A 25966-nucleotide genomic window follows, 5' to 3' on the forward strand; every position below is an offset into this window, starting at 1 on the left:
TAATAGCTTGCTGAAGATCAAATCTTGGATGGATTTCCAAGCTCTGAACAAGGGTAAGCCCTGAATAGGGGGTGACACAACTACACAGCCCTGTTTGATCAAGGGAAAGGCATATAGCTCACATCCCTTTATTGGCTGCTCTGCATCAGTTCTGTCCCCTGCCAGCCTGGCTGACACTGCTGTCTCACCTGGAGTGACTGGACTGAGAGCACCATCTCTTAATTCATCTCCATTTTCTCTGGGACGTGAGGGGAGTGTACTGTCAGCAAGTTTGCTGATGACACTAAGCTGGGAGGAGTGGCTGACACGCCAGAAGGCTGTGCTGCCATCCAGCGGGACCTGGACAGGCTGGAGAGTTGGGCAGGGAGAAACTTGATGAAATATAACAAGGGAAAGTGTAGAGTCCTGCATCTGGGCAGGAACAACCCCAGGTTCCAGTATAGGTTGGGGAACGACCTGTTAGAGAGTAGTGTAGGGGAGAGGGACCTGGGGGTCCTAGTGGACAGCAGGATGACCATGAGCCAACACTGTGCCCTTGTGGCCAGGAAGGCCAATGGCATCCTGGGGTGTATTAGAAGGGGGGTGGTCAGTAGGTCGAGAGAGGTCCTCCTTCCCCTCTACTCGGCCCTGGTGAGACCGCATCTGGAATATTGTGTCCAGTTCTGGGCCCCTCAGTTCAAGAAGGACAGGGACCTGCTGGAGAGAGTCCAGCGCAGGGCGACTAAGATGATTAAGGGAGTGGAGCATCTCCCTTATGAGGAAAGGCTGAGGGAGCTGGGTCTCTATAGTTTGGAGAAGAGGAGACTGCGGGGGGACCTTATTAGTGTATATAAATATATAAAGGGGGAGTGTCATGAGGATGGAGCCAGGCTCTTCTCAATGGCAAACTATGATAAGACAAGGGGTAATGGGTATAAACTGGAACACAAGAGGTTCCACTTAAACTTGAGAAGAAACTTCTTCTCAGTGAGGGTGACAGAACACTGGAACGGGCTGCCCAGGGAGGTTGTGGAGTCTCCTTCTTTGGAGACATTCAAAACCCGCCTGGACACATTCCTGTGTAACTTTATCTAGGTGTTCCTGCTCTGGCAGGGGGATTGGACTAGATGATCTCTTGAGGTCCCTTCCAATCTCTAACATACTGTGATACTGTGTGATACCTATACATGCTTTATCAGAAGCAGCATTCCAGCCCAGTGCTGGGAGGAACAAGGGAGAACCTGTTCTTTCAGTAGAGTAGGAGACAAGCACAGAGTGCAAATATGCACCACTTTTTGATTTAGTTGCAATATCACAGTGTCTCTTCCCTTTTTATAGGCACTAGTATTTGTTCAATGAATACGATATCAGTTTAGGCCATTTCATAAAATACTTTTGACGTTGCAAGTAGGGGATTATCCACCACAGGAACCTTTAAAACATATATGTGGATACAAATGCAACTGTTAAATTGATTTACTGTTTGCAGGTTATGCTGTTTGGCCATATTTAGCAGATTAATAGAGAAAATTGATGTGGTCAGCATCAGAGAGGAAGATGCTAATCTGAGCTAGCTGCAGTAAAGAGGCCAGAGTTTCAGTTCTCATATGTAAAACCTGTTTGTTCAGGCTTTGAACTAAAAACCAGATACATTCAGGCCTGGGTTTCCTTGTGTGGATGGTAGTTAGCTGGAAAGCGTACTGACAGTCAAGCTTTGTCTTGTCATATGTGAAACCTGAATCTTTTCAGTAGAGTGAACATTTATTCAGTCTGTCTAAATTATCTGTCAGTCTGTACACAGTACCTGTAGCGAGCTAATCATTCGGCTATATTGATTTCTTTTTTGTTTCATAGATTTGATGAACTTGTGTAAAAGAAGCATGTGGCTTAGAATCATAGAATCATAGAATAGTTAGGGTTGGAAAGGACCTTAAGATCATCTAGTTCCAACCCCCCTGCCATGGGCAGGGACACCTCACACTAAACCATGCCACCCAAGGACTCATCCAGCCTGGCCTTGAACACCACCAAGGATGGAGCACTCACAACCTCCCTGGGCAACCCATTCCAGTGCCTCACCACCCTCTCAGTAAAGAATTTCTTCCTTAGATCCAATCTAAACTTCCCCTGTTTAAGTTTTAAACCGTTACCCCTTGTCCTGTCAATACAGTCCCTGATAAATAGCCCATCCCCAGCATCTTTGTAGGCCTCCTTCAGATACTGGAAGGCTGCTATGAGGTCTCCACGCAGCCTTCTCTTCTTCAGGCTGAACAGCCCCAACTTTCTCAGCCTATCTTCATACGGGAGGTGCTCCAGTCCCCTGATCATCCTCATGGCCCTCCTCTGGACTTGTTCCAACAGTTCCATGTCCTTTTTATGTTGAGGACACCAGAACTGTACACAATACTCCAAGTGACGTCTCACGAGAGCAGAGTAGAGGGGCAGGATCACCTCCTTTGACCTGCTGGTCACGCTCCTCTTGATGCAGTCCAGGATGCGGTTGGCTTTCTGGGCTGCGAGCGCACACTGCCAGCTCATGTTCATTTTCTCATTGACCAACACCCCAAGTCCTTCTCTGCAGGGCTGCTCTGAATCTCTTCTCTGCCCAACCTGTAGCTGTGCCTGGGATTGCTCCAAGCCAGGTGTAGGACCTTGTACTTGGCATGGTTAAACTTCATAAGGTTGGCATCAGCCCGCCTCACAAGCGTGTCAAGGTCCCTCTGGATGGCATCCCTTCCCTCCAACATATCAACTGAACCACACAGCTTGGTGTCATCAACAAACTTGCTGAGGGCGCACTCAATCCCACTGTCCATGTCACCAACAAAGATGTTGAACAAGACCAGTCCCAACACCGATCCCTGAGGGACACCACTCGTTACCGGTCTCCAGCCAGACGTCGAGCCATTGACCACAACTCTTTGCGTGCGGCCATCCAGCCAGTTCTTTATCCACCGAGTGGTCCACCCATCAAATTGATGTCTCTCCAATTTAGAGACAAGGATGTCGCGTGAGACAGTGTCAAACGCTTTGCACAAGTCCAGGTAGATGACATCAACTGCTCCGCCCCGTCCATCAGTTTCATAGCCCCATCATAGAAGGCCACCAAATTGGTCAGGCAGGATTTCCCCTTAGTGAAGCCATGCTGGCTGTCACCAACCACCTCCTTGTTTTTCATGTGCCTTAGCATGCCTTCCAGGAGAATTTGCTCCAAGATTTTGCCAGGCACAGAGGTGAGACTGACTGGTCTGTAATTCCCCGGGTCATCCGTTTTTCCCTTCTTAAAAATAGGGGTTATATTTCCCTTTTTCCAGTCATCAAGAACTTCACCTGACTGCCATGATTTTTCAAATATGATGGCCAGTGGTTTAGCAACTTCATTTGCCAGCTCCTTCAGGACCCGCGGATGGATTTCATCAGGTCCCATGGACTTGTGTACGTTTAGGTTTTTAAGATGGTCTCGAACCAGATCCTCTCCTACAGTGGGCCTAGGGTCTTCATTCTGACAGTCCCTGCATCCGCCTTCCAAGACTTGAGTGGTGCAGTCAGAGCCTTTGCCAATGAAGACCGAGGCAAAGAAATCATTAAGAACCTCAGCCTTCTCCAAATCCAGGGTAGCCAGTTCTCCCCCTATCTTCCGGAGGGGGCCTACATTGTCCCTAGGCTGTCTTTTATTTGCTACGTACCTATAGAATCCCTTCCTGTTATCTTTAACATCCCTAGCCAAGTTTAATTCTAACTGAGCCTTAGCTTTCCTCACCTGGTCCCTAGCTTCCCAGACAACATCCCTGTATTCTTCCCAGGCTGCCTGTCCCTGCTTCCACCTTCTATAAGCCTCTTTTTTCCTTTGAATTTTCCTGAGCAGCTCCTTATTCATCCAAGGAGGTCTCCTGGCCCTCCTGCTGCACTTCCTTCTGATTGGGATGCAACACTCATGAGCTTGTAGCAGGTGATCCTTGAATAACAACCAACAGTCTTGGGCCCCCCTGCCCTCTAGGGCTATATCCCATGGAACCTTACTAAGCAGGTTCCTGAAGAGGCCAAAGTCTGCACTCTCGAAATCCAGGGCAGTGAGCTTGCTGCACGCTCTTCTCATTGTCCTGAGGATCTCGAATTCGACCATCTTGTGGTCGCTGCAACCAAGGCTGCCCTGGAGTGTCACATTTCCAACCAGCCCTTCCCTGTTGGTGAGCACGAGGTCAAGGGTGGCACCTCTCCTTGTCGGCTCCTCTATTACTTGCAGAAGGAAGTTGTCTTCCACACAATCGAGGAACCTCCTGGATGAAACAATGCCACCCTCCCTCAACACATCTAGTTTAAAGAAACCTTGACCAGCCTGGCAAGCCTCCTACCAAAACCACTCTTCTTTGCCAGACTAGCTCCACCAGCCCCCAGTAGAGCTGGCCTACTAACTTGGGCCCCATGTTCCAGACACCCAAACCACTGACTATGACACCACCCTTTTAACCATTTATTAACCTGGCCAATCCTCCTAGCTTTTTTAAGGGCCTCCCCTGTATTCTGGAGAACTGACGAAAAGAAAATCTGAGCTCCAGAGCCCCTAACCACCTCTCCCAGGGCTCTCTAGTCCTTCTTTATCTTCTTCAGGCTACTTCTATCAACATCACTAGCACCCACATGGATCACTAGAAGTGGGTAGTAGTCCATGGGACTCACTAAAGCAGGCAGCCTCTCTGCCGCATCCCTGATCCATGCCCCAGGTAGGCAACACACCTCCCTCAAGATCGGGTCAGGCCGACAGATGAGTGGTTCTGTCCCTTAGTGCTTCTAAACAAAACCTCCTTTGCAGTGAGTTATTTACTTCTATTCTCGCAAAGGCAGAAGTAGTAAATTAAGCCTGGGTGGAGGATTATCCTACCTGCTTTATTACTAACATTGAAAGACTTTCCAGAGGAGTTTGAGCAGTTCCCAGTGCCCCACTGCGGACTCATCAAATCCTGCACATTGCAGGTAATGGCATCTGATCACCAAGGATATGACAGAATCCCCCTCAACCAAGGAATTTGGGGTGCTCCTTCTTTAGAAGGAGCTCCTATGTGTGAATGTGCTGTGCATATTTATTCATTAAACAGTCTGAAAACCTTGCTAAAAGCCAAGTTAATTTCTTACAGGGACTACTTATTAAACCTTTTTTCACATTCTAGAAATAACCACCCCTTTACACAGTTTTGTTAACATAAAAAAGCTGATTTCTCCTGGTGACCCATTTGTTCTGGCACTCCTCTCATCCTCTTCAGATTGCATCGGGTTTTCATCTAGGAGTTTCTGAAAAGTTTCAACGTCCTTTTCAGTTCTTCAGATCAATACCTGAACCTCAGGTATTGCATTTGAGACCTGTACAAGCTTCTGTGTCCCTACCTTGGGCACATCAGGACTGTGAATGTCAGTGAATTTCTACTGCTCACAGAAAAAAATATAGATCCAGGCTGTTTCTTCATTGGGTTATCTTGCAGATAACTCTTTGTAGGTACATGTTACCATAGATGTCTCCCTGGAGAAGAAGGGGGATGGTGGAGTCAGGGTGTCAGATGGGGACTCAGGAGTTCCCTGTCCTATGCAGGCTTTCTCTGAGACCTTGGTGAATGACCAAACCTCTCTGTCTCAGACCCTCATTCATACATGAAGTGCTGCTTCCCTACTTTCAGGAGCATTGTGAACGGAGGCTCTCAGGATGCTCTTCCACACTGATGTGGTGTTTGAGTAGTTAGGATGCACTGGCTGGATGATGGATGCCATAGATAAGTTGAAGCAGCTTCCCTTTCAAAGTCTGAAAAGGTTGCTTCAGGTGATGGATTTTTAGTGGGGAACCCCAATATCAGGTATTTTCTTAAACGATTTTAAAAATCTATTTATTTATTTATTTATCTATTTATTTATTTATCTAAAGAGGGCTAGCTATAGCCTTCATTTCAGGAGACGCCTAAAAATGGTTTCATTTTAGACATGACCTTGTAGGAACATACTCAGGAACTGAAGGAGCATATTGCAATTTTACAACAGAGTTGTGAGTATCTGTGCTAATTTGTGGGGAATCTCAGCCATCCATAGAATGGAGTTGCTCTGTTCTTGCACTGGGTGGCTGAATGCTCCCTGTAATTTGTCTGTTCTCATTCTCCCACCCTCAGCTGTCACACAGATGCACTACATATATGTGCAGATACAACTATCTCTTCCCTGGTGCAAAACTTAGTTTTGTACTATGTAGGGAAAAAGACTACAATTCCACTACACCGTTTTCCTTCTCAGCTGCTGTAGCAATGCACATAAATTCTGTCTAATATTTACTAGTTAATCAATTTACACATACTGTTTTCATTGCAGTGACATGTAAATAGTAAATATTTGTATTAGACAAAAGCTATACAATAAATCATGTGTATAACTGCTATTTTAAAATGCTATTAGTTTTTAATTTGTGTGATGTTCAATATGCATTAAGGATCCTCTAAGAACAGAAACAGTAAAAAAATCAGCAATTTACTCATTTAATTATGATAGAATTTCATGTCTTACCTGCTGCAAGAAGAAATAAAGGTTTAGCATTCCAGCAGAAATATCAAGATGCTGTGAAAGTTGCTTGACCATTATAATGTGAAAATTAACTATAAAAATCATAGTAATTTGCAATTTTACTTGTAATTCATTTATGCTGCAGTTTCCAGTATTCCAGTGCTCTCTTGCATGGGAAAGATCTGCATCAAATGGTTGGGTACCCAGCCAGCTTGAAAAAAATCCTACTGATGAAGATCTAATAATACTTCCCATTCTGGGGTTTCTTCATTTGAGCAATTTTGCTAATATAGCACAACATGTAATATCAATATGCCCGTATCAGTTTTGCTTTTATAACAATTTGTTCCAAGCCTTTTACCTTTTTTTTTCCCCTTCTGATTTGCTATGCACTTGTCAAGTGCTTGCTACAGCAAACCTTCTTTGCTTTCCTACCTCAGACAATCTGTTTAATGAACTTTATCTGTACTGAATAAGGGCAAGGAGGTAGCAGCTAGCTCTAAATAGGCTAGCGCTTTTATGAAAATGAAAAGCCCCATAGAGTTGCTTCATCATGGGAAATCACTGCCAAATGTTGTGTGAGCTCTTTCTTTCCTGGCACACAAAATGTAGAGAAGCATTTTCATTTTTAGCATCTTGACATTCAGCTTCTTCTACTGCTTTAACACTTTTTATTATATGAATATTTTCCATTAAAATGGATTGTTATGCATTTGCTTATATTGAAACAGCAACTGAGATAATATAGAAATATAGATAATTAGAGGCTTACATCATGCTGTACAGAAACATCTTAATAAGATCAAATTAAAACCTGCATTTTATTTTTAGCATCATCTAATGTTTAATAAGCTAAATCTTAAAATCTGATGGATTCACAACGATTTTGTGATTTGATATTCAGAAAGAATATGTCCTGAATACCAAATGAATTAAAGTTATTGTGAATTACCATTGCTGCATTTTTTATTTTGACTTTAGAAACTGTGTTTGTTTCGTGTTTTTCACATTGCTAACCTTGAAACACAGTAATTTGAAGAACAGTGCTGAAGGCTAGCAATGCTTTCACTTCAGTCATCAGGGGCAACAGTCTGGAGTTTATGGGGGTTGAGGGGAATTGTCTCTAAGATCTTCAAATAACCTGAAAGTTCTAGTGATGACACTTTATCATTATCCTAAAAATGTCCTTTTGTGCCAGTGAAGTCTCACATACCTAAAGGGGAAGGTGACTGGGGAAGGGAGTTTAGTGTCAGGAGGATGGAGATGCTTGAGAAGCTGCTAATCAAACCCTTTTGTTGCTGTGCAAACATATACTCCTGTTCTTCACAAAATATCTTTTGGCACAGCATTGTTTTGATAGGTCAGGTGAGTAGTATGTGTAAAGGTTATACTTCTTATGTCAAGTAAATGCTCATGAGCCTAAGGTCTTGTCTCCCTCTTTGCTGGTTGTTAACAGGTAGCGACTGCACCAGTACAGATTAAAGGTAGATGAAGAAACATGCTTTGCACAGGGAGAGTTTCCTCTGGAATAGGTAGCCATGTAAGGCAAAGGCGACAGGGTTTCTTTGTCTTTACTGGGTGGATAGTTGCATTGTAAACTGCACATTCATTACTTATACTGGAAAAAAATCCTAACAGAGATCTTTGGGAACATTAAATTGTCATCACTTGCATTTTAAAGGAGCAAAGGAAAATGTAAACAACTTCTACTTAGAAACATCTGAAAATATCATTAATTTTATTAAAAATCTAACAGAAGCCTAGTGTTTTAGATGCCTAGGATTTAAAGACTTCATCTTCATCCCCCACCCCTCCACCTTCCCACCTCAATCAAATCATTGTGCTTTCTCCTTGCAGTCTCCTAATCCTCCAATGCCTGTGTTAAAATTCGAGGTATCCATAAGGCACACATCCTCCTGACCTAGTGCTGTAGTTATGATGATGCATAAAATAAATCATTACAATTACTGAGGCAGTCTTGAGCACTTAGTAACTCAGGCAATTGCTTCTTGAAACATGACTGAACTGAAGGAAGGATCATTAGTTATTTCCCTGGAGTACTTCGGTATTGTAACTCTCTCCCCAGGGTTCTGTCAGGGAGTTAAGACCTGGTCATTTGTTCACACTTCTCATTTTGTCTTTCTTTTACTCAAATGCTCTGTGACAGCTGATGAATTCCAGATTGTGTCTCTTCTTCAACCACAGCATCTCCTTACCTGCCAAAGTTCAGCTCAAATAGCAAATGAACAACCAGGTGGGAAGGAAGAGCCCAGCAATGACAAAAGAAACAGATTGAAGAAGTCATTATTGGAAGGACTTATGAGATAAAATAACTTTCTGAGACATACGACTAAAAAATGTATTTCCTGAATAAGGAGGAGGTTGGTTAGATGAGATCCCAAAGTTCTACACAAAAAGAGTATCAACCTGTAAAAGCTATATAACATGTATAAAGCTATGCAAGTCAGGCAGGAATTGAAGCCAGAAATGGGGTCTGGATCAGAAATGGAGGTCAGGATCATGAGGGTTTTGATATTTATTGGGTGACATCGTAGGTTTTGGGAGTGTCTGAGTAGTCTGTACTATGCTATCTGATGGTAATGGGATGTGGTGTGAGGAAGAGAATGGGATCAGGAGAATATAGGTGTCAGTGGGCATTTTCATCCCCAGGTGAAGACCTTGCTGGCTGAAGAAACCAGTGTGCATACAGCGTGATACCAGAAGCTGGCAAGTGGTGTCACAAAGTGGCTCTCTCTCTCTCCCTGTAGATAACATCACTCACTTTGCTCAGGAGGTGAAGGAGGAGATGTTTTGAGGGAGGAGAAAGGGATTGATCCAAGGGAGATTAACTTGGGAATCTGATGTCAATGCTGCTCCTAAGGATGAATTAAAAGGATAGGGAAGGAGCCTTGTGTGGGCATGATAGTGGCTGAAAAAGAAGAGCTAGAAAAGCGCTGCAGGGAAGTACAGTCGAAGCCTAGCGACTGATGGATATTTAATGCTTTATGAATGGGACTGGTAGTAGAGCAGTATGGGGATTGTTCTGGAGAGAGTTATATTGTTAAGAGCAGGGAAGAGAGGAGGCCCTCTTAGGGAGAGGTTGTACATTAGCTGATGATAACATCAGAGCCCAGCAAGACATGCAGCAGCCTGGTTCAGGGCTGATTCAAGGATAGATCAGATGTCCTTGTTTTGAGGGTGGCAGCACCCATCAGAAGGGTGGGGAAGACGGCTGGAGGCAGTAACAGCTCCAGCTGCCCCAGTGCAATGTGCTGCTGTACATGTGGCAGCTCTTCATACTGTCGGGAAGACTTTTTTTAATCTACTGCTGTTGTGAACAGTCTTCTGATGCCAGGGTAATGAGTTTGAGAGCTACACTGTCATTTATAAGGTTTCACGGTCCTGACTGAGGCGAATTAGGATTCAAAAACATTCAGTATTTGATCTTTTCAGTATTTCTTCTTACTGTAATGATAGATCACCCCATGCAAAAATAACATATTGGATTGCCTCTATCAAGTTTTTTAGAATAGACAGTGAAATCTGGACTGTGTCACACTCCTGTGCATCTTGCTCCACAAAGGAGGAAAAAAATTCTGTGTGGAGGAGGCCACGCAAGCACACGGATACCTTTACTCAAGATGCTTTGCATCTCATTGTGGATATCATGTGATTTAACAGTTGCCATGGTAACAATGCATTTGTTCATTCCATAACTTGAATAAATGTTGAGATTGCCTTTGGTGTAACTAACTTACCTCCTTCCTGAAGTTGGGCATGATTGTATTATCCGCAGAAAGCAGAGAGGAATCTCTCAGTATTCATACTGAAATAAATTTTTAAAGCGCGTAGCTAGTCAAGAAGTAGGTAAATGATTCCATGTGGAATAAAATAAAATATGTGATTACTTAAAGTCACAAAATGAAAGAAATATAAAAAGTTACTTCATAATGTGGTGACTAGCACTGTATAACTGTAATTTTTATTGTGTGTGACACTTTAGTTTTCTTCAGTACATGAAAATTTTATTTATCATTTTATAGTATTCTTACATAGGCATGCAAGAAAGCACTTCTTTTCCTTGTTGTAATATTGCAACAAAATTTCTTTATTTCTTGTGTTAATTTGTTCCCGTGCATGTAACATTAGAAAATATAATTTTCTTCATTGACATCAGTGAGCATTTTATCCTACACAGCAGACACAGAGTCAAATCTCCTGCTATTAGGCAGAAGGAGTGAGTTTTATTTTTCTTTCTAACTCCTTTTATTTTCATTCTGGCGTGTTATTGCATGTTCTATGCATTCGTGTCTACTTAGGATACATTATCAAGTCTGTGAGTGATTAGTGGCTTATCTATTTTTGAGTGGTTTAGATGCATGAAATAACTAACAAGAAAAGAGCCATTAGGAAGCATTAGTAAAAAGGCTGGTCATTTCAGGCTATTTTGGAGGGAATTAAAATCATCATTCAAACCCAAGAAAATTGTAGTTGTAGTGATTTATGCTTTTCTCTAAAGAAAAATCACCACATTATATCTAACTTAGTTGAAAACAACCACCAAACCATAGGGTATAAACTCTACTTTGTCATGTCTACTGTTGGGCTAGAAGTTAGATAAATTTGTTTTATTTTAAACAAGAACTTTGGATTATTTTTTTCTTGCTCCTTTACTCAGTGCTTTTTCACACTTGCTGTTTGAAGAATTAGTTTAAATGTCAGTACATTTGAGAAAGTTTGATTCTGGAGTTCCTGAACTTGGGATTTGTATAGTATTCTCTGGTTTATAGATCATCTTAAACCTTTTGGGAGGCCAGAACCACCTCCTGCCTTTGCTGAGTACTCTCTCATGAAAAATCAGCTGCATTCTTCTGTAAGCATAATGAATCCATTAAAAGATATATTCCTTACAGTGATAAATGTAATGAACAGCACCTCAGTTTAATAGACAAATTTCAGTCTTTCTAGTTGGAATTCTGGTTTGTAATGTGGATAGTGTATATATTTAATTGTATTTTATTTTTATTAGAGTAATGGGATTGGCAGCATTCAGAGGTGTTATGGACATAAGGCAAGAGACAAAGGTTTCTTTGGTAGACACTAAGTGGCTAAGCCAGGTTTTTTAAATAATATTTTACTTCATACCAGGTATAAACTGGAATGAAAGGCAAAGAAAGGGATCAGCAATCTTGTCTGTTTGACTTAGAAGTTGTATGTGTCCAGCACTAGTAACTAGACCAATATAAGGCTGACAGTGTTGTATATTTACTGCCATCTCTCCTCCATTCCTTCAGGAGACCTTATTTGTTGCTACTTCCATTATAACGGTTGTAAGGCTTTGGTAAACGTGTCCTTACCAAGGTGAATATTAGACTACATTAATAAATTAAATCCACTAATATTAGTGAGCTACCTTCTGCAGCTTTTATTCTTATGTGAATGCTGTATGGGGGCTGCCATGGAAGCCAAGTTCCACCCCTGTTGAATGTTAGTCAAGTTGTTATCTAGTTCCTCTCGTATCTCAGTAATTTCTAGAATTTCCTCCTTCTGATGTTAAGATTATTCTGAAGTATAAATTCTGTATATCCAGTTAAACATCTTCCATTTTTCTTTTCCTGAGGCATATGGTAATAGTAGTACGTGTTATCAGTCATGGGCTATCTGGGTTAAGTGTGCAGTCCTCCTTGAATCCTTGGCATTCCTCCTCCCTTCATGGCTCAGACATAAGTCCTGCAGTTCTTGTATCATTTTCCTCATACTTTTCACTGCAGCTAAGGCTTGGTCTGCTTCCACTGACATCACTGGAAGACAATCTTTGGTGGCTGAAGGGATTTAACTGTTGCTTCATGTACCTGTCCTGTCCTGTCCTGTTTTTCTACAAATACACATGCTCTAGGCCTGCAATTCTTCCATATCCCAGTATTTTTGAAGTGCTGCCTTGCCAGCTGTGAGAGAATGATAACAGTGTTAATACCATCCTCACTTCTTTTGTCTCTCTCTCCACGCTTCCCCCTCTCTTTCTTTTTCCCCTCCTCTTTTGTGCAGTTACAGAGAGAAGTTCTCCTAAGTTGTCCTTGCCAAGGTGGGAGCTCTCTGTCTGGCTGTCAATCTTACCTCCTAATAGCTGTGAAGAATGTGTGCTCCAAGAAGGGAAAAACTGAAATTCATAGCCTTCAGTTGTCTTAAGAAGACATTTTTCATTATCTGACAAAGAGTTGTGGAGTGTTAAGGTTATGATATCATTACATCAGTGGTTGTGACACCAGTAATGATTTTTTTTCATGCTATTTTAGAAGATGTGCCCTTTGCTGTGTGTTAGACGTGTCGCTTCTTTTCATTAAAGCCCTATCCATAAAAGTACTCTCAACTTAAATGAAGATATTTGGAAGTAACTGGGGGCTAATCAGGGGTATGAGCAATTTGATCTTGATATAGGGCATTTCGTGATACTAAACTGCTGTGAAATGCCGCATGAGGCTCCTCTTTTCCTGCTCCTTTTGCCTTTCTTGACCCACACAGATTTTTTCATGTTTTGTTATGTGGCCTGTGCAATAAAACCCCAGCCTCATTTGCAATGGGATCACCACTTGGGAGTGTTGCACGACTGAGCTTTTTCTTTTTGCCCTAGGACTTAATCACAGCCTTTCTGCTCACATGAAGACTCTCGTTTAGCAGTGCCCTATTCCCATGAGCGGTTTCTTTCTTCTTAGTAATAGGGCAGGTAGAAATAATCCTACTCTCAGCAGTTTGGGGATTACAGGCAGAAATTGAGTTCCTTGATATATGACTGTGTAGGGATATTGATCTTTTCCTTGAAGCTTGTTGTCTGTCATCTCTTACCAGCACTGTCCTTTTGACTCCTCTACAAGGATAACTTGTTATTAACATTGCCTTTGTTGCAGATACTCGGTATGTAGATGGCAGCCCCAACAGTTTTTCTAAAAGGGCTTGTTCTGTGCATTATCAGATGTGATACTTGGAATTTGCTTCAGCAACAAAAGATTTTGGTGTATTTTTTTCCCATGATGTGGCTCATGCTCATTTTACCACTATTTGCAAAGCTGACAAATTCAGAGGAGATTGTTTTGAGCCAAATGTCAGCCCTTTGTTTTGCATCTCCAAGACAGATAGCTTAGCATGAGACCACTGGGAAGTTTTGATGGGATCCCTGAGTGCCCTTTGGTGGCAGATGTGGTAGTTGAATCATTTAAAGCATTTTATGGTTTTATAGACTGGTCAGAAGTCACTGAGAGCCAAAACAACATCACTGCGTAAGGCATTTTAATATCATTAGTGGATTTCTGTTTCTCACAGTATACTGTCAATTAGTACATGTTTATGAAAGTAGATTGAATGACTGAAGAGAGAAACAGAGATAGAATAAGTGGAGAAAGTTCATGAGATGATAAAAATAATAAATATGTATATGCTATGAGCTGTATTTTATAATGAAATAAAATAATAGAGTCTTATGTAAGAATTTTTTGATTCTTAAGAATTACCACATGAAAAGCTGCAGTTGATGTTCCTGCAGTCCTGTAAAGTAATTTTTCCCCTGAAATTTGGAAAAAGTGATGATCATGCAACTGACTGCAAAATAGGAAATCCGATTGAAAATGTTTTGTGCTGTGATATTTTAAATACAGGTAGAATAGTAGGTATGTTTATTTTTGTCTTTCTAGAATAAAGAGAGGGTAACCACTGCAGAAAAAAAGACCAGTCTCCTTACATAGCTGGGTTAAGCCATGCTGGTGACTTTGAAATGCTTTTCTCCTGCTGTAGTTGATAGTGAATCAAACCTCTTAATGTAGATTTTGGTCTCGCTCAAAACTCTGTGAAATACAGCAACATTTTCTGAGATGGATTATCCAGAGAGGTCAGAGATATTGTTGTCCATCTGCACTTTAATTTTCATGTGTTCATTTCCATTTCCTTGTCAAATAAAAAGGAATAGCCTGTAAAGAATAATTTTTGTACTTCAGTTTGTACTTTGGTGACTTTAAAAACTGCAGTCTGCACAATAGCAGATTCCAAGGAAAAACATAGTGAAGTGTAAGCAGGCAATCATCATTAATCTTTGATAGATGCTGCCTGAAAGATTGTTTCTTACAGGAGGAGCTGTTAATAAAATGTTGGGTTTTTTTTCTTTCTTTCATGTTTGTAATATAAATATATTTCTATTTTACAGCCAGGGCTCATCTCACTGTCTACTATTAGCACTGGCAAATGCATCATACTGTAAGACTTCTTCTTCTATTGTTTCTAAGAGTTGTTGCATCTTATCTACTTATTCTGAAAGGTGTCTACCCCTGCCTATTTAATTTTTTAATGAAAGATGCAGTCAACTTGGTTCAGAAGCTGCTAAGAGTAAGGTTAGGCATAAATACTGTTTTGCTATGTTAAAAAGAATTCTGGCAGTAGTTTTCCGGAAAGCTCTTGTGCCATTGTACTTCTAAAGTGGGATCTGAAATCCCTCTGGGAAAGAGTCTTTGGGTTTTTGCCATCTTCATAATGTCTGCCCAAATCTGGCCCAAGTTAGAGGCCAAAAAATGCAGTTTGTACATGCTCTGTGAAGAGTTTCTAGAGCTCTGCAGGTTAGTATTTGAAGGCTCGCTAAGCTCTGAGCATGCTACAGCCTGAGATGTGAAGGCTTTTCTTTATAGCTGTATCTCCCAGCTGTTACGATGTAGGATGTAGTGAGCCTGGATGGAGCTCTGAGGTAAAACAGCTGTACCTCTATAACTTTTGCTGTGTCCAGGCTAGTTCTCAGTGGGCAGGTTTGAGGACTTCAGTGTCCCACTCAGGAGACAGGTGCTTCCAGCCTTCGCAGTGGGTACAGCAGGGTCCCCACAGACAAGGACCTTTTGTCTCTGCCTGGACCCAGTCCCAAAGCAAGGTCTCAACGTATGCTGACCTGAAGGTAGAGCTATATGCATTCATATGCATATGAAGGTAGAGCTGTAGGGATGGAGCTAAATTAAAGAATATCTGTCAGTGTTTCCCAGTGTTCAGCCTTGACCTTTCTGTCTTAATAGTGTCCTTGTCCTTCATTTGCTAATATATGCCAGGAATTCATTATAATAGCCAAGCAAAAAGATACCTGCCCAGGAAAACAATTAGTCTTCTGAAATGAGGAACTTTTTATTTTGTGGCTTTTGTCCTGCTCTCTCACCTATTCGAGCGTGTTCCCTGTGCTGCAGTGGCAGCACCTCCACACTTGTGCTTCTCAGCCCCTTCCTGCCTCAGCTTTTATATTTCACACCTCTTACATGGAAATATTCCCATGTGTGAGGGGAAGCTCCAGGAATTCACTGAGGGGAGCAGTCTTGTCTCCAGAACACAGAGGCAGCAATCCTTCATGTACGCCTTTTCCCCTACCTCTCAAGGGCATGCCCTAGCACCAGCATCAGAAGACATAGAGGCAGAAGTGATAGGCATTATCTGATTGTGCTGAATTAGTTTTACCAAATTATGCTATGGAAACAAAATTTTCCTGCCCTTTGTAACTCCTAGAGGAGGCAATTTCTTTGTTACTTAATGTGATTTCAAAGCAGATAGCCTGTGTAAAGTTTGCTTTGTTGCGTGTTGCCCAAAGAGTCTCTTTGCCTTTGCTTGGTCGGCAGCAGGAAAATCTGTCTGCAGACTGGATTTTCCATGCTCTCTTAGGTCTATAGGTGCCTTATAGGTTATCTTTTAATAGCTGTATTGCTTCTTTACCCATAGAAACCATCAATGTGAGAGTCTCTCTGGATCTGGGGTTTGCTGGAGTAGGTCTGGGTCTGGTCTCTTTCTTAACAAAAAAGCAGGTGGAGAGATGTTGAAGAAGAGTTCTGTCATTGGGAAGTGCATAGTTTGTATTGGTAGCTAGCAGTGTCCCAACCTAACAGGTGCTTCAGTACTGGTAAGATAAGTAAATAAATCTTTGCAGAGGTGTCCTGGCCTGTGGAGGAATGATGTGAAAATGCAATTTCTATTCAGTGAAGCCAGCTTCTGAATATAGTATGTCCATTGCAGAGCATGGTTTTTTTTCTGTTAGAAAGCAGAGCAACTTTCCTATTTCTAGCAGTGGGTGTTTCTCACAGGAAGAGGAGAGGCAGCAGATTCTGAGTGTTGGTTCCTCTTTTAATTAACTAGAAGGCCAAACTTTGTTTTTGAGAAAGGTTTTTGAGAATGTGTCTGCTTGGTGAGATGCTGAAGGGGGAACACCGTCTTCCGGAACAACCGTTGTTAATGTTCTTTCAGTATGAGACAGCTTTCACACTCCCAGTGCTCCCAGTTGACTTGCTGCCAGCTGCTCGAGTATGTAATGTATGTATGGGTACACTTAAAATCCATTCCCATATATGTGGAAAGAGATGGCTTGTACAAATACATCACATACATGCCCCATATGTGCTGCAGTTGGGAATCTCAGAGGGCACAAGGAAATAAGGCTGCTCAGTAATGTCCACTGGGAGTGTTACAAGGAATATCTGACATTAATTGGCTCAGTACCTGTATGTCTGACCTTGCAAAAATTTGATAGATCAATTCTACATGTTGTTTACTGATAAAAGAAAACTTATTCAGGGCAAGGGCTGCACCTTTGGACATACCTGCACCCCTGTGGCAACCAGAAGCAGCAATCAGACTCACTGGTTTTGGAATAAGAAATAAAATAATAGAAAGAGGGGCCATAAAGTGGTTTCTCTCCCTTGTTTTGCCAAGCTCTGTTCCTCAGCAATTTCTACCTCTCTTGAAGTCTTTGTTAGTGCCAGATACTCTACACTTGATGCATGAATGCTGGTTTTTCTCCTTTGAGTAGTACATGCATTGCCTCCATACGTGTGTTTAACATACTGAACAATATAACTAAACCAGGTCAGAATTAGAGGAACAGCAACTACTGGATGTACTTGTGTAGAAACACAACTCTTTTGTGTCACTCACCCTCCGGTGACTGAAACTGCCGGGAGGGTCTCGCAGGGGGCTGCGAGCCACTCTTCGGCGATCTTCATGTGTCAATGTGCCCTGCTCAGTCAGCAGCAAACCCTCATCTCCTGCGATGCTCAGTCAGCTGGCATTAACAGCTCTGTGGATGTGGGCTGCGTGCGCAGAAATGGATGATTGTTCAGCTCCCTTCCCTTTCAGGAAGCCGAGGGGGAGAAGGTCAGTGTCCAAATCCCAGTTTAGCTGAGATTCACACACCGGGTCGTCACTGGGCTTAACTTTCTGTGGGGTGCTTGTTTTCGAAGTTTAAAAGTTGTTCGTAGGGATTCGTACACGGATTATTTAAAGAGATGCTCACACATTGTATGCCTATCCTACTAGGTTTATTGCCTTTGTTGGAGTACAGGAGAGATACTTTACAGAATGTGTGCTCTGCCTCTGTATTACTGGACTGCTGGAAGCGCTTGCTGCTTTCTGACTATTGCTACTTGTCCCTCGCTTTATTTGATCGGCTGGGCATTAAACAAGTCATCACCTCGGTGACATGGAAACCCGCACCCCAAACCCGGCTCTTGCGAGTTAAAATCCAGCGCAAGCTGCCGAGTACCGCTCCCAAAGGGGAGCCTGTTCCTCCCCTCTGCCCCGCAGATACCTGAGGTGTGAGGCGGCCCTGGGCAATGACCGCTGTCTCTGTATTGCTCTTCCCCCTGCGCACGGAAGGCGGACGATGGAGGCGGCGGCGAGCGGGCGCGCGAGGAGGCCGGCGCAGCGCTGGTGCTGCGGAAGGTGTGGTCACGCAGCCCGGCCCCCGAGCGGCGCGGGAGGTAAGGCTTCCGCGGCTCCGGGAGCTCGGGGCTTGGCTGGTCGGGCCGGGCTCCTCGGCGGCGGTGGCGGTGGGGCGGGAGGGCTGCGGCCCCCGGCTGGGCGATGGCTCCCGCGGGGCGCGCCTGAGGGGGGCGGTGCGGCGGGAGCGGGACCATGGGGAGCGGCAGGGTGCGGGTGCCCGAGGCGCTGGCGGGCCGCGGCGGGGAGCGGCCGCTGCCCACCTTCGACGTGCCTTACTTCAAGTACATCGACGAAGAGGATGAGGAGGACGAGTGGAGCAGCCGCTCGCAGTCCTCCACCGAGGATGACTCCGGGGACTCTCTGCTTTCTGACAGATACGTGGTGGTGTCGGGGACGCCGGAGAAGATTTTGGAGCATCTGCTCAGCGACCTACACCTGGAAGCCGCCCAGGACAAAGAGACCGGTAAGGAGCGACCCCACGGGGAGGCGGCGGCCGGCGAAGAGCCCGGCCCTGGGCGGGAGAGGGGAAGAGGACCCGGTGCCGGCAGAGGGGGTCTGCGCGGGGGTCGCTCCCAGGCACCGTCGGCCGAGAGCCGGCTGCCAGCCTGGTGTTCAGCCTGGGGCAATGTGAGGAGGAAACCGCGAGCGTGTGGCAACCGGGAGGTGGCCAAGCGGGGTGCCCGGGGCAGGGAGGCCGGCGGTAAGCAGGGCCGCTCCCCAGCCTCACACTTAGCGCAACTTGAGCCTCTTTTACCTCGGTCTGTCGTTGCCGCCGGCTGCGGCCTGCCTTGCACTGCACCCGTGTCTCCTCAGGCGGAGGCTGGCATTCCTCGCAGCCTGTAGCTATGATTATTTTGATCAGAATATTCGTTCTGCGCTTCAGTCTCCTGTCCAACTACTCGTTTTGCCACCACCCCAGTACTTTGGCACACCTTCTGTTTCACAAGCTCGGCTTAGAAATTTCCTTATAACCCAGGGCACAGTGTACAGCTGGATGCTGTACTTCTCTGTCTTCAACCAGAGACTGTAGTTTGTTCCAGCCTAAAGCAATTATTATGATCCGGCTGCTTGCATTGTGGTTTAATTTTCAGGTGGATCTCTTGGCTGTATGCACCAAGATGTATGTATGTATGTATTGTCACCAAGAGCTCCAGGAGTTGTTTATCACAAGTGCCTGCAACCTGCAGTTTGTATAAATAGTTTTAATAAAAGCGGCCAGGCTGGTCAGACTTTCAGAGTTCCCCAGTATTGACAAGAAGAAGGCAGCTGGCTCTAAATGGTGCTGTGCATTTGATCGTTCCCAACAGGGTTAAAATGTATGCTGCTGCTGCCTGTGTATATCTCTGTCTACAAATGAGATTACTGAGAATAAACACACTTTAATCCTTTTAAGTGACTGAAAATATAAATAACATCTGCGATTCCCAGAGGAACATCTTGGAACAAGTTGTTAGTTTAATGTGGGACAATAGGCATAGTCGTAGTGCTGATGTGTGAATGCTCCGAAGAAGCGTATAGGGTGTCTGTTGGTGGTATTATTAAGGTATTCCTAGTGCTGCTTTTGTCTGCCTAGACATTAATATTTAGTGCAGAAAGAAGGTGTGATCTTTTTCCTTCCACAGATGCCCTCAGACTGGTTCTGGGAGCAATTTACTTGAGCCAGATCTCAGGCAGTGCAGTGAGGGTCCTCCCCTGGCCCTTTAAGGTCAAATGTTGGATCCAGAATAAGTTTCCCATTAATGTTTATGAAACGCGAATTGAGGGACATTAGCTGCCTGCCTTCCTGGTCTGCTTCATCTTTTTTCTTTATAAGCTCACAACCTTGCTGGAAAATAATGTGATTTTCGCTAGCAATATGCATTATATTTTAGCGTTTGTAAATAAAAAAGATTCCTTACATGAAGCATTAGATGTTGTATGCATCCACAGGTGTACTACCTTTTCTTTTTCTCTTTGCTGCCCTCCCTCCCATCACCAGGAGACTGTTCATAAGCCTGTTCTCATTGTTGCAGAGAGGGGCTGCTAAACTGCCTTCAAAACAAATGCTAAACCACTACTTGGCCTAGTTGTTAGGAGATGGTAATGTATTTGAAGGTTGATTGGCTTCCCTTCACCTCTTCTGCCTTATCCTAAGACCTTTTAGAAAGAAGCAATTAGCTCTGCCCTGTAGCCAGGGTTAACTGGATCCCAGGGGCAGAAAAAGTAGATGTGGCTTCAGTTTTTTGCCGTCACAAAGAAGTGTGCCAAACCTTGCCCAGCAGCCTTCCACTTCCTCAAGGGTAGTTCCTCACTTACTGTTTTTTTCTGACTTTATTAAGCTGGTAATATAGAACTTTGTCAAACTGGAAGATTTAGGGAATTCTGTTTCACAATGTGTTAGATGCCCCTGTAACATTTTTTACCAGTTTGTTTTGCAGACCTAGTGGCATTTGGCATGAGGAAGTATGGGATATTGACTGTATACGTGTACCTCTTTGTGTGTGCACCTGAAGGCATCCTTCTGCTGATTGTGTGTTTGATTTTGCTCTTCTTTGCATTTTCTGTAGTTCCAGTCTGGCCCATCTCAGAGAACGGTCATGTTGCAGAGTCCTGCAGACTTGTGTTTTAGCAGGCATAGCTTTGCAGAACATACAAAGACAATGCTGTTGTACCCAGCTGCTGCTCCTGTTGTCAGTTTGCCAGTTCCAGGATGAATTCCTTGGACTCCTGCTTTTCCTGCAGTCCCCAACCTGTTTTGCTTATTTGTGTCTATAAAGAACATGAGAAGGAGCTGTTCTTACATATGCTGGTGATTGGGAGGCTGTTGTTCTTTTTGACCCTTTACACTGCTTCCCAAAGAGGGATTCTCTGCGTGTTTTCATTCCCGGTCTTTGCATAATAAATCATAACTGCAACTTTCTATGGTCATTAAAAAAAAAAAAAGTAAAATCCACTATCTCCTGAGTCTAGTGTGGTAATGGAACACTGCTTCTTATAAATACTGACAGTGGCTGAATGATGCACCATGTATTACTTCCAGCCATCCTCCACTTTCCAGCTCAAGTCAGCAGGTACCGCTTGCAGATGGGAGAGTGAAAGGGAAGTTTTGGATCTGGTCTAGCATAAATGTAACTGGAGTCCAGCCCAGACCTCAAGGCTCCCTTCAGCTCTGCTAAACCTATGGCAAGATATCTTGAGAACTCTGCTGTGGCATCCTCTGCTATAATAAATAGGTGGGGACCTGGACTGAAGAGTTGTCCCATTGTCTGTGATGTTACAGCAACTGAGGACACTAAAGAGGACACTGTGGTGTGCATAGCTAGACTATATTGCTCAGATGACTTCTGTAGGCAAGGATGTCTTGAAAGCCTGAGGTTTCTAAGACTCTTTGAACTTAGCATACTTAATACTGTTTAGTTACTGAGGTTGAGTTTTTTTTTTTTGGTGGTGACTATGTCAGGGAGTATATGTGAGTTCTTGTGACACCATCTTAAATTTGGGCTTGCCAGTAACAAAGGCTTGCCAGCCATCCATCTCAGAGAGAGAAAGTTTTCATCTCCTGAGTTATTATAACCTGCAGTGTCCCAACCCCCAATAAGATTGTTCCTGTTTCCTACCATGACATAGATGGAAATTTTAAATTTCTCTAACCAACAGCTTTTCTGAGTCATCTCTAAGGTTGTTGGAATCACTGGGGAATCTCTGCTGAGTGTGTACTTTAGAGGGCAATTTGAAGTTTTCAGAGTTGAACAGACTAAGACACTTCAAATATGTCAGTATCCAGGCAGAAAATGCAAGGCATACCTCCTGAGCTAATCCTCATCAAGGATGGGGATTTGAACAATTAATCTCCAAGAAGCCAAATCTTAGTGTCTTAGAATCTCTAATCTCTTTCCATTGACTACAACATTTCTTTCAGGATTGTTGTCCTTCTCTGCAAAAGCTTTTATTTCTTGGGCACTAACACAATTTTCTTCTCTAGATATTATTCTGATCTAGTCTTTGTAATATCCTTGGGCTAGCTTTTATTCAAGCATGCCATCTTGCCTCGTGGTGATTGCATTCAAAGTTTGGCAGCCTCTGGAATGACACAGTGGTTATCACGTCCACTCCTATTTCTATGGACTTCCCTGGATCCCTCAGACCACTTCCTTCAGGCCACTGAGCCACCTCTCTCAGGCAGCTTAAGCAGAATACTCGGAAGCACAACATAATCTCCATCATCACATGTGATGACACTACCTGTCTTTTACCTCCCTACTGTGATATTAATTTTAGGAAATGAGTAAGGAGAAGAGACTGATTTGTGAAGGTCTTTGAGAGCAGGAAGTGGTGGGAAGTGGATATCTGGAGAAAGCATATAAGTGAGGAATGGTATGACTGGAACAATATGATGTTGTTGGTCTTAACTGATGTATCTTGCTAGTGGACTGGGTGAAAATGATTGTAGCAAAGGGGAGGCATGATACTTTTGTTAGGCTATCATGGAAGTTAGGATGGCAAGTGATGAAATGCATCATTTGAGCTTGCCAGTAACAAAGGCTTGCCAGCCTTCCATCTCAAAGGGAGAAAGTTTTCCTCTCACAGAGCTATTCTAACCCGCAATGTACCAAGCCCCAAGAAGACTGAAGGAACAGAAAAAGAGGAGGAATTCTAATGATGTAGCTAAATCATGCAGAAAGGTGTAAGTATGGTCTGGATTTCTTAGGAATAGGAAAATGAAGGAATAATGACCTTCGTACCATACTGTGTCACCTTAGCTGGGACAATGCATGATCCTTGAATTAGTGGGAATTCTCCTCTCTTACATAGAAGCAGTTTTAGCTTTAGGATCTAGAAGGGGCCTTCAAACCATGTCTGTCCTAGAGGTGTTGTGGAGTGAGGGTTACTTTTGTTTAATCCTTTCTACCCTTGCACCAATGACACTATGTTGATGTGGGGTAGTGGCATCCTCTGCAGAACTTTATGTGACCTTTTAGAGGAATGGTACTGCCTTGCATCAGCTGATTGTAGTCAGCTGCTAAATGATGTTGTGAGCTTGGCCTTTTCTAGGTGTGTCTTTTGTTTCATAATCCAAGAAAAATTAATCTCATTGCTTTTTGATATTTTTGGGGTTTTTTTGTTTCTTAGCTATAAGTGATATTGTTAGGAGTTTTGCTCACTGTGCTTTATTACTGATGAGTAAAAGGTGTTAGAAAATGTACTCGTGTGATTGCCACACAACTTGATGCATGTGGACTGATGCCAAAAAGAATAAATATTTGCCCCACGCTTCATGATCATATCTTCCAGCTTTTAGGATGGAGGGAATAAATGCCTGCTAGCCCTTCCTCTTACTAGTCCTTTTTAATAAAATGTTGCCTGTCATCCTTTTGAGGGATTTTTTAAACTTTTCCCCAAAGTCTTAGGAAAACTGGGTGAACTGAGTGGGCTAAATGCATATTACTGATATAATATAACTATGATATATATAATGATATATAAATAATGATATAATGCATATAACTGATAGCCTATAGGAGAGGAATAAGAGTTTAGCAGACTGCATGGGCCAACACCATCTAAGAATAGCAGAAAAGCTAAAATAATCATTTATCTCAGTGTTCAGTGTGAGAGAACCTGGGAAGGTTCTTGTGCGGAACCATTGCTTCATTAAGCATGAGTCTAAGCTGTCTCAAATTGGACAGCGAGTAGAAGTAGGTTTAGAATAAATCAGTAAAATGGATCGTAACAAATCACCAAGATCAGATGTTACTCCCCAAAGGCTTCTAAAATAGCTCAAATATGAAATTGCTGAACTCCTAACAGTAGTTTGTAATCCATCATCATCTTGAACAGCAGAGGAAGGTGAAAAATGTGATGCCAATTAAAAGTAGTGATTCTGTTTGGGGAACATCTAAGCAATAAGGTTGTCATTTTACCAATACATTTTTCCAGCATAAAGTGGCACTATAGTCAAAAGAAGTAGCTCAGCCTTCTCTGACCACTCATTTCTGTTGCTGCACCGGTCCCTTGGTGCCTCTACAGCCTGTCATGTGATTCTGTAGCAGAATGAGCACGGAGCTGGTCCTAGTTGATACTAATGTAGGAAATGCCAAATTTTTAGTTTGAAGACAGATCAGCTTCCTGATCCTCTCTATCTGTCAGTGTCACAAAGTTTGTCCTGATACAGGGAGAAGGTGGCAGGAATGGGAGGTGTGCAGGTTGAGGACAGCAGGAGAGAAGGACTCCTGCCTTCAGAAGCTGGACTTGCTTGCAGGAGTTTGATTAGATGCAAAACTGCAGTATAAAGCTATGCCTTTGTGCTAGTAAATTGGCAGTAGAGTAAAAGCAGAAGGGAGAAATGCATGCAGAAATATTGTACCAAGGGAAGGGAAATGTGGTGTTTGGGTTTTTTTGGAGATAAGTCAGATTTTGTGTAGCCTGTAGAGCTGTTAAAGATTTGAAGGAGTGTGAGGGTATATATGGTCTGGTGTGCCTGTATCTTATATTTGTATTTCCACATTGCTTTTGATAAAGTCCCTTGCCAAAAATCCTAAAAGAATTTTAAGGATCCTTTTAATAAGGAAGAAGATGCTTTTCAGGACTGATGATGACTTAAAAGAGAGAAAATGAAAAGTAAGAGTAAATTGTCAGTGTTTAAAATGGAGAGAAGCTGCCATTGAAGACTGGGTGCTGTTGAGTGTGGGATGAAAACTGAGGTAATGGTATCTGCCAATAATATTAAATGGCTAGGGGTCTTGTAGTAAGTAAAGCCGTAGTAAATTGGTGGCCATGCAAGAGTATGTTGTTGTACACCCTGTTATCCCACCTCTGACTGCCTGTTTGAGCTGTTGTGTTGTCCTGTTACCATATTGACAAACTTAGGTTGTCTCTGCAAAGTGAGTTAGATTAGGAAGTGGATCTAACTCAAAAATGGAAGCAGTAAGGACAGGGCAGTCTAGGACTGGGAAGATACTTTAGGAGTTAGGAGTGGTCCCTCTCAAACCAGCCCTGTGCCTGAAGAAAGATGAAAGGAATAAAAATCTGCGTGGCTGTGTGATAAAATTGCAGATGAGATCCAAATTTAAAAAATGCAAGTAATGCATTTTCTAACCCAGAGAAAGGAAATCCTTATTATACATATTCAGCAGAGGTGCTGAATTGGCTAATATCATGCAGAAAATAGGTCTTTGGAGATAGAGTAGATAGTTCTTGGAAATTTTTGATCATCATTGATTAAAAAAAAAAAAACTATTTGAGACAATTAGGACAAGCAAGAACCACAGTTATACAATTGTATAACTGTGTAATATAGTATGTATAATATGGTTCCTTCTAAACCCGCAGTTCAAAAAGGTTGTAAATGAACTAAAGAAAGCTTGAAAAGGGCAGCAAGGGTAATTAGAAGTATAGATGAAATACATCTAAGAATGAATAGTGTAGGTTTTGTCATCTTAGAAAAATAGTTTCTGTAAAGGAGGCATATAGTGAGCTATGGGACTATGAATTGCATGGGGAAGGTGAATATGGAAAACTTATTCATTGTTTCTCATAATGTGGGAAGTGTTTTTTTTAGCATAGTGAAATTTCTCGGGTTATAACTAATAAAAAGGAGTTCTTTTCTGATATGGTGCACAGCTAAATTATGAAACTCATTATTGTGAGGATTTTGTGGTAACCAAAGATTGGAAGGGTTCAAAAACAAATCAGGCAAAATCCTTGCAGAAACTCCATTGCTGCAGTGATGTTGATACAACTTCCTGTTTGGAAAGTCTCCACT

At 42.9% G+C, this 25966-nt stretch overlaps 1 protein-coding gene across 1 annotated transcript in view; it reads left to right on the forward strand.

Annotated features, from left to right (window-relative positions):
* The window catches only part of RAPGEF5 (Rap guanine nucleotide exchange factor 5), a gene marked incomplete at both ends in the record, with an annotated part of 162974 nt that overhangs the window by 84256 nt on the left and 52752 nt on the right, over window positions 1-25966 (forward strand). Inside the window, 2 exons of the mRNA XM_080611916.1 lie at window positions 18160-18263; window positions 18600-18688. Of these exons, the coding sequence (XP_080468042.1) occupies window positions 18160-18263; window positions 18600-18688 (193 nt within the window). The remainder of the gene's footprint in view (window positions 1-18159; window positions 18264-18599; window positions 18689-25966) is intronic.

Source organism: Psittacula echo, assembly GCF_963264785.1.
Source record: "Psittacula echo genome assembly, chromosome: 2".
Classification (NCBI taxonomy): domain Eukaryota; kingdom Metazoa; phylum Chordata; class Aves; order Psittaciformes; family Psittacidae; genus Psittacula; species Psittacula echo.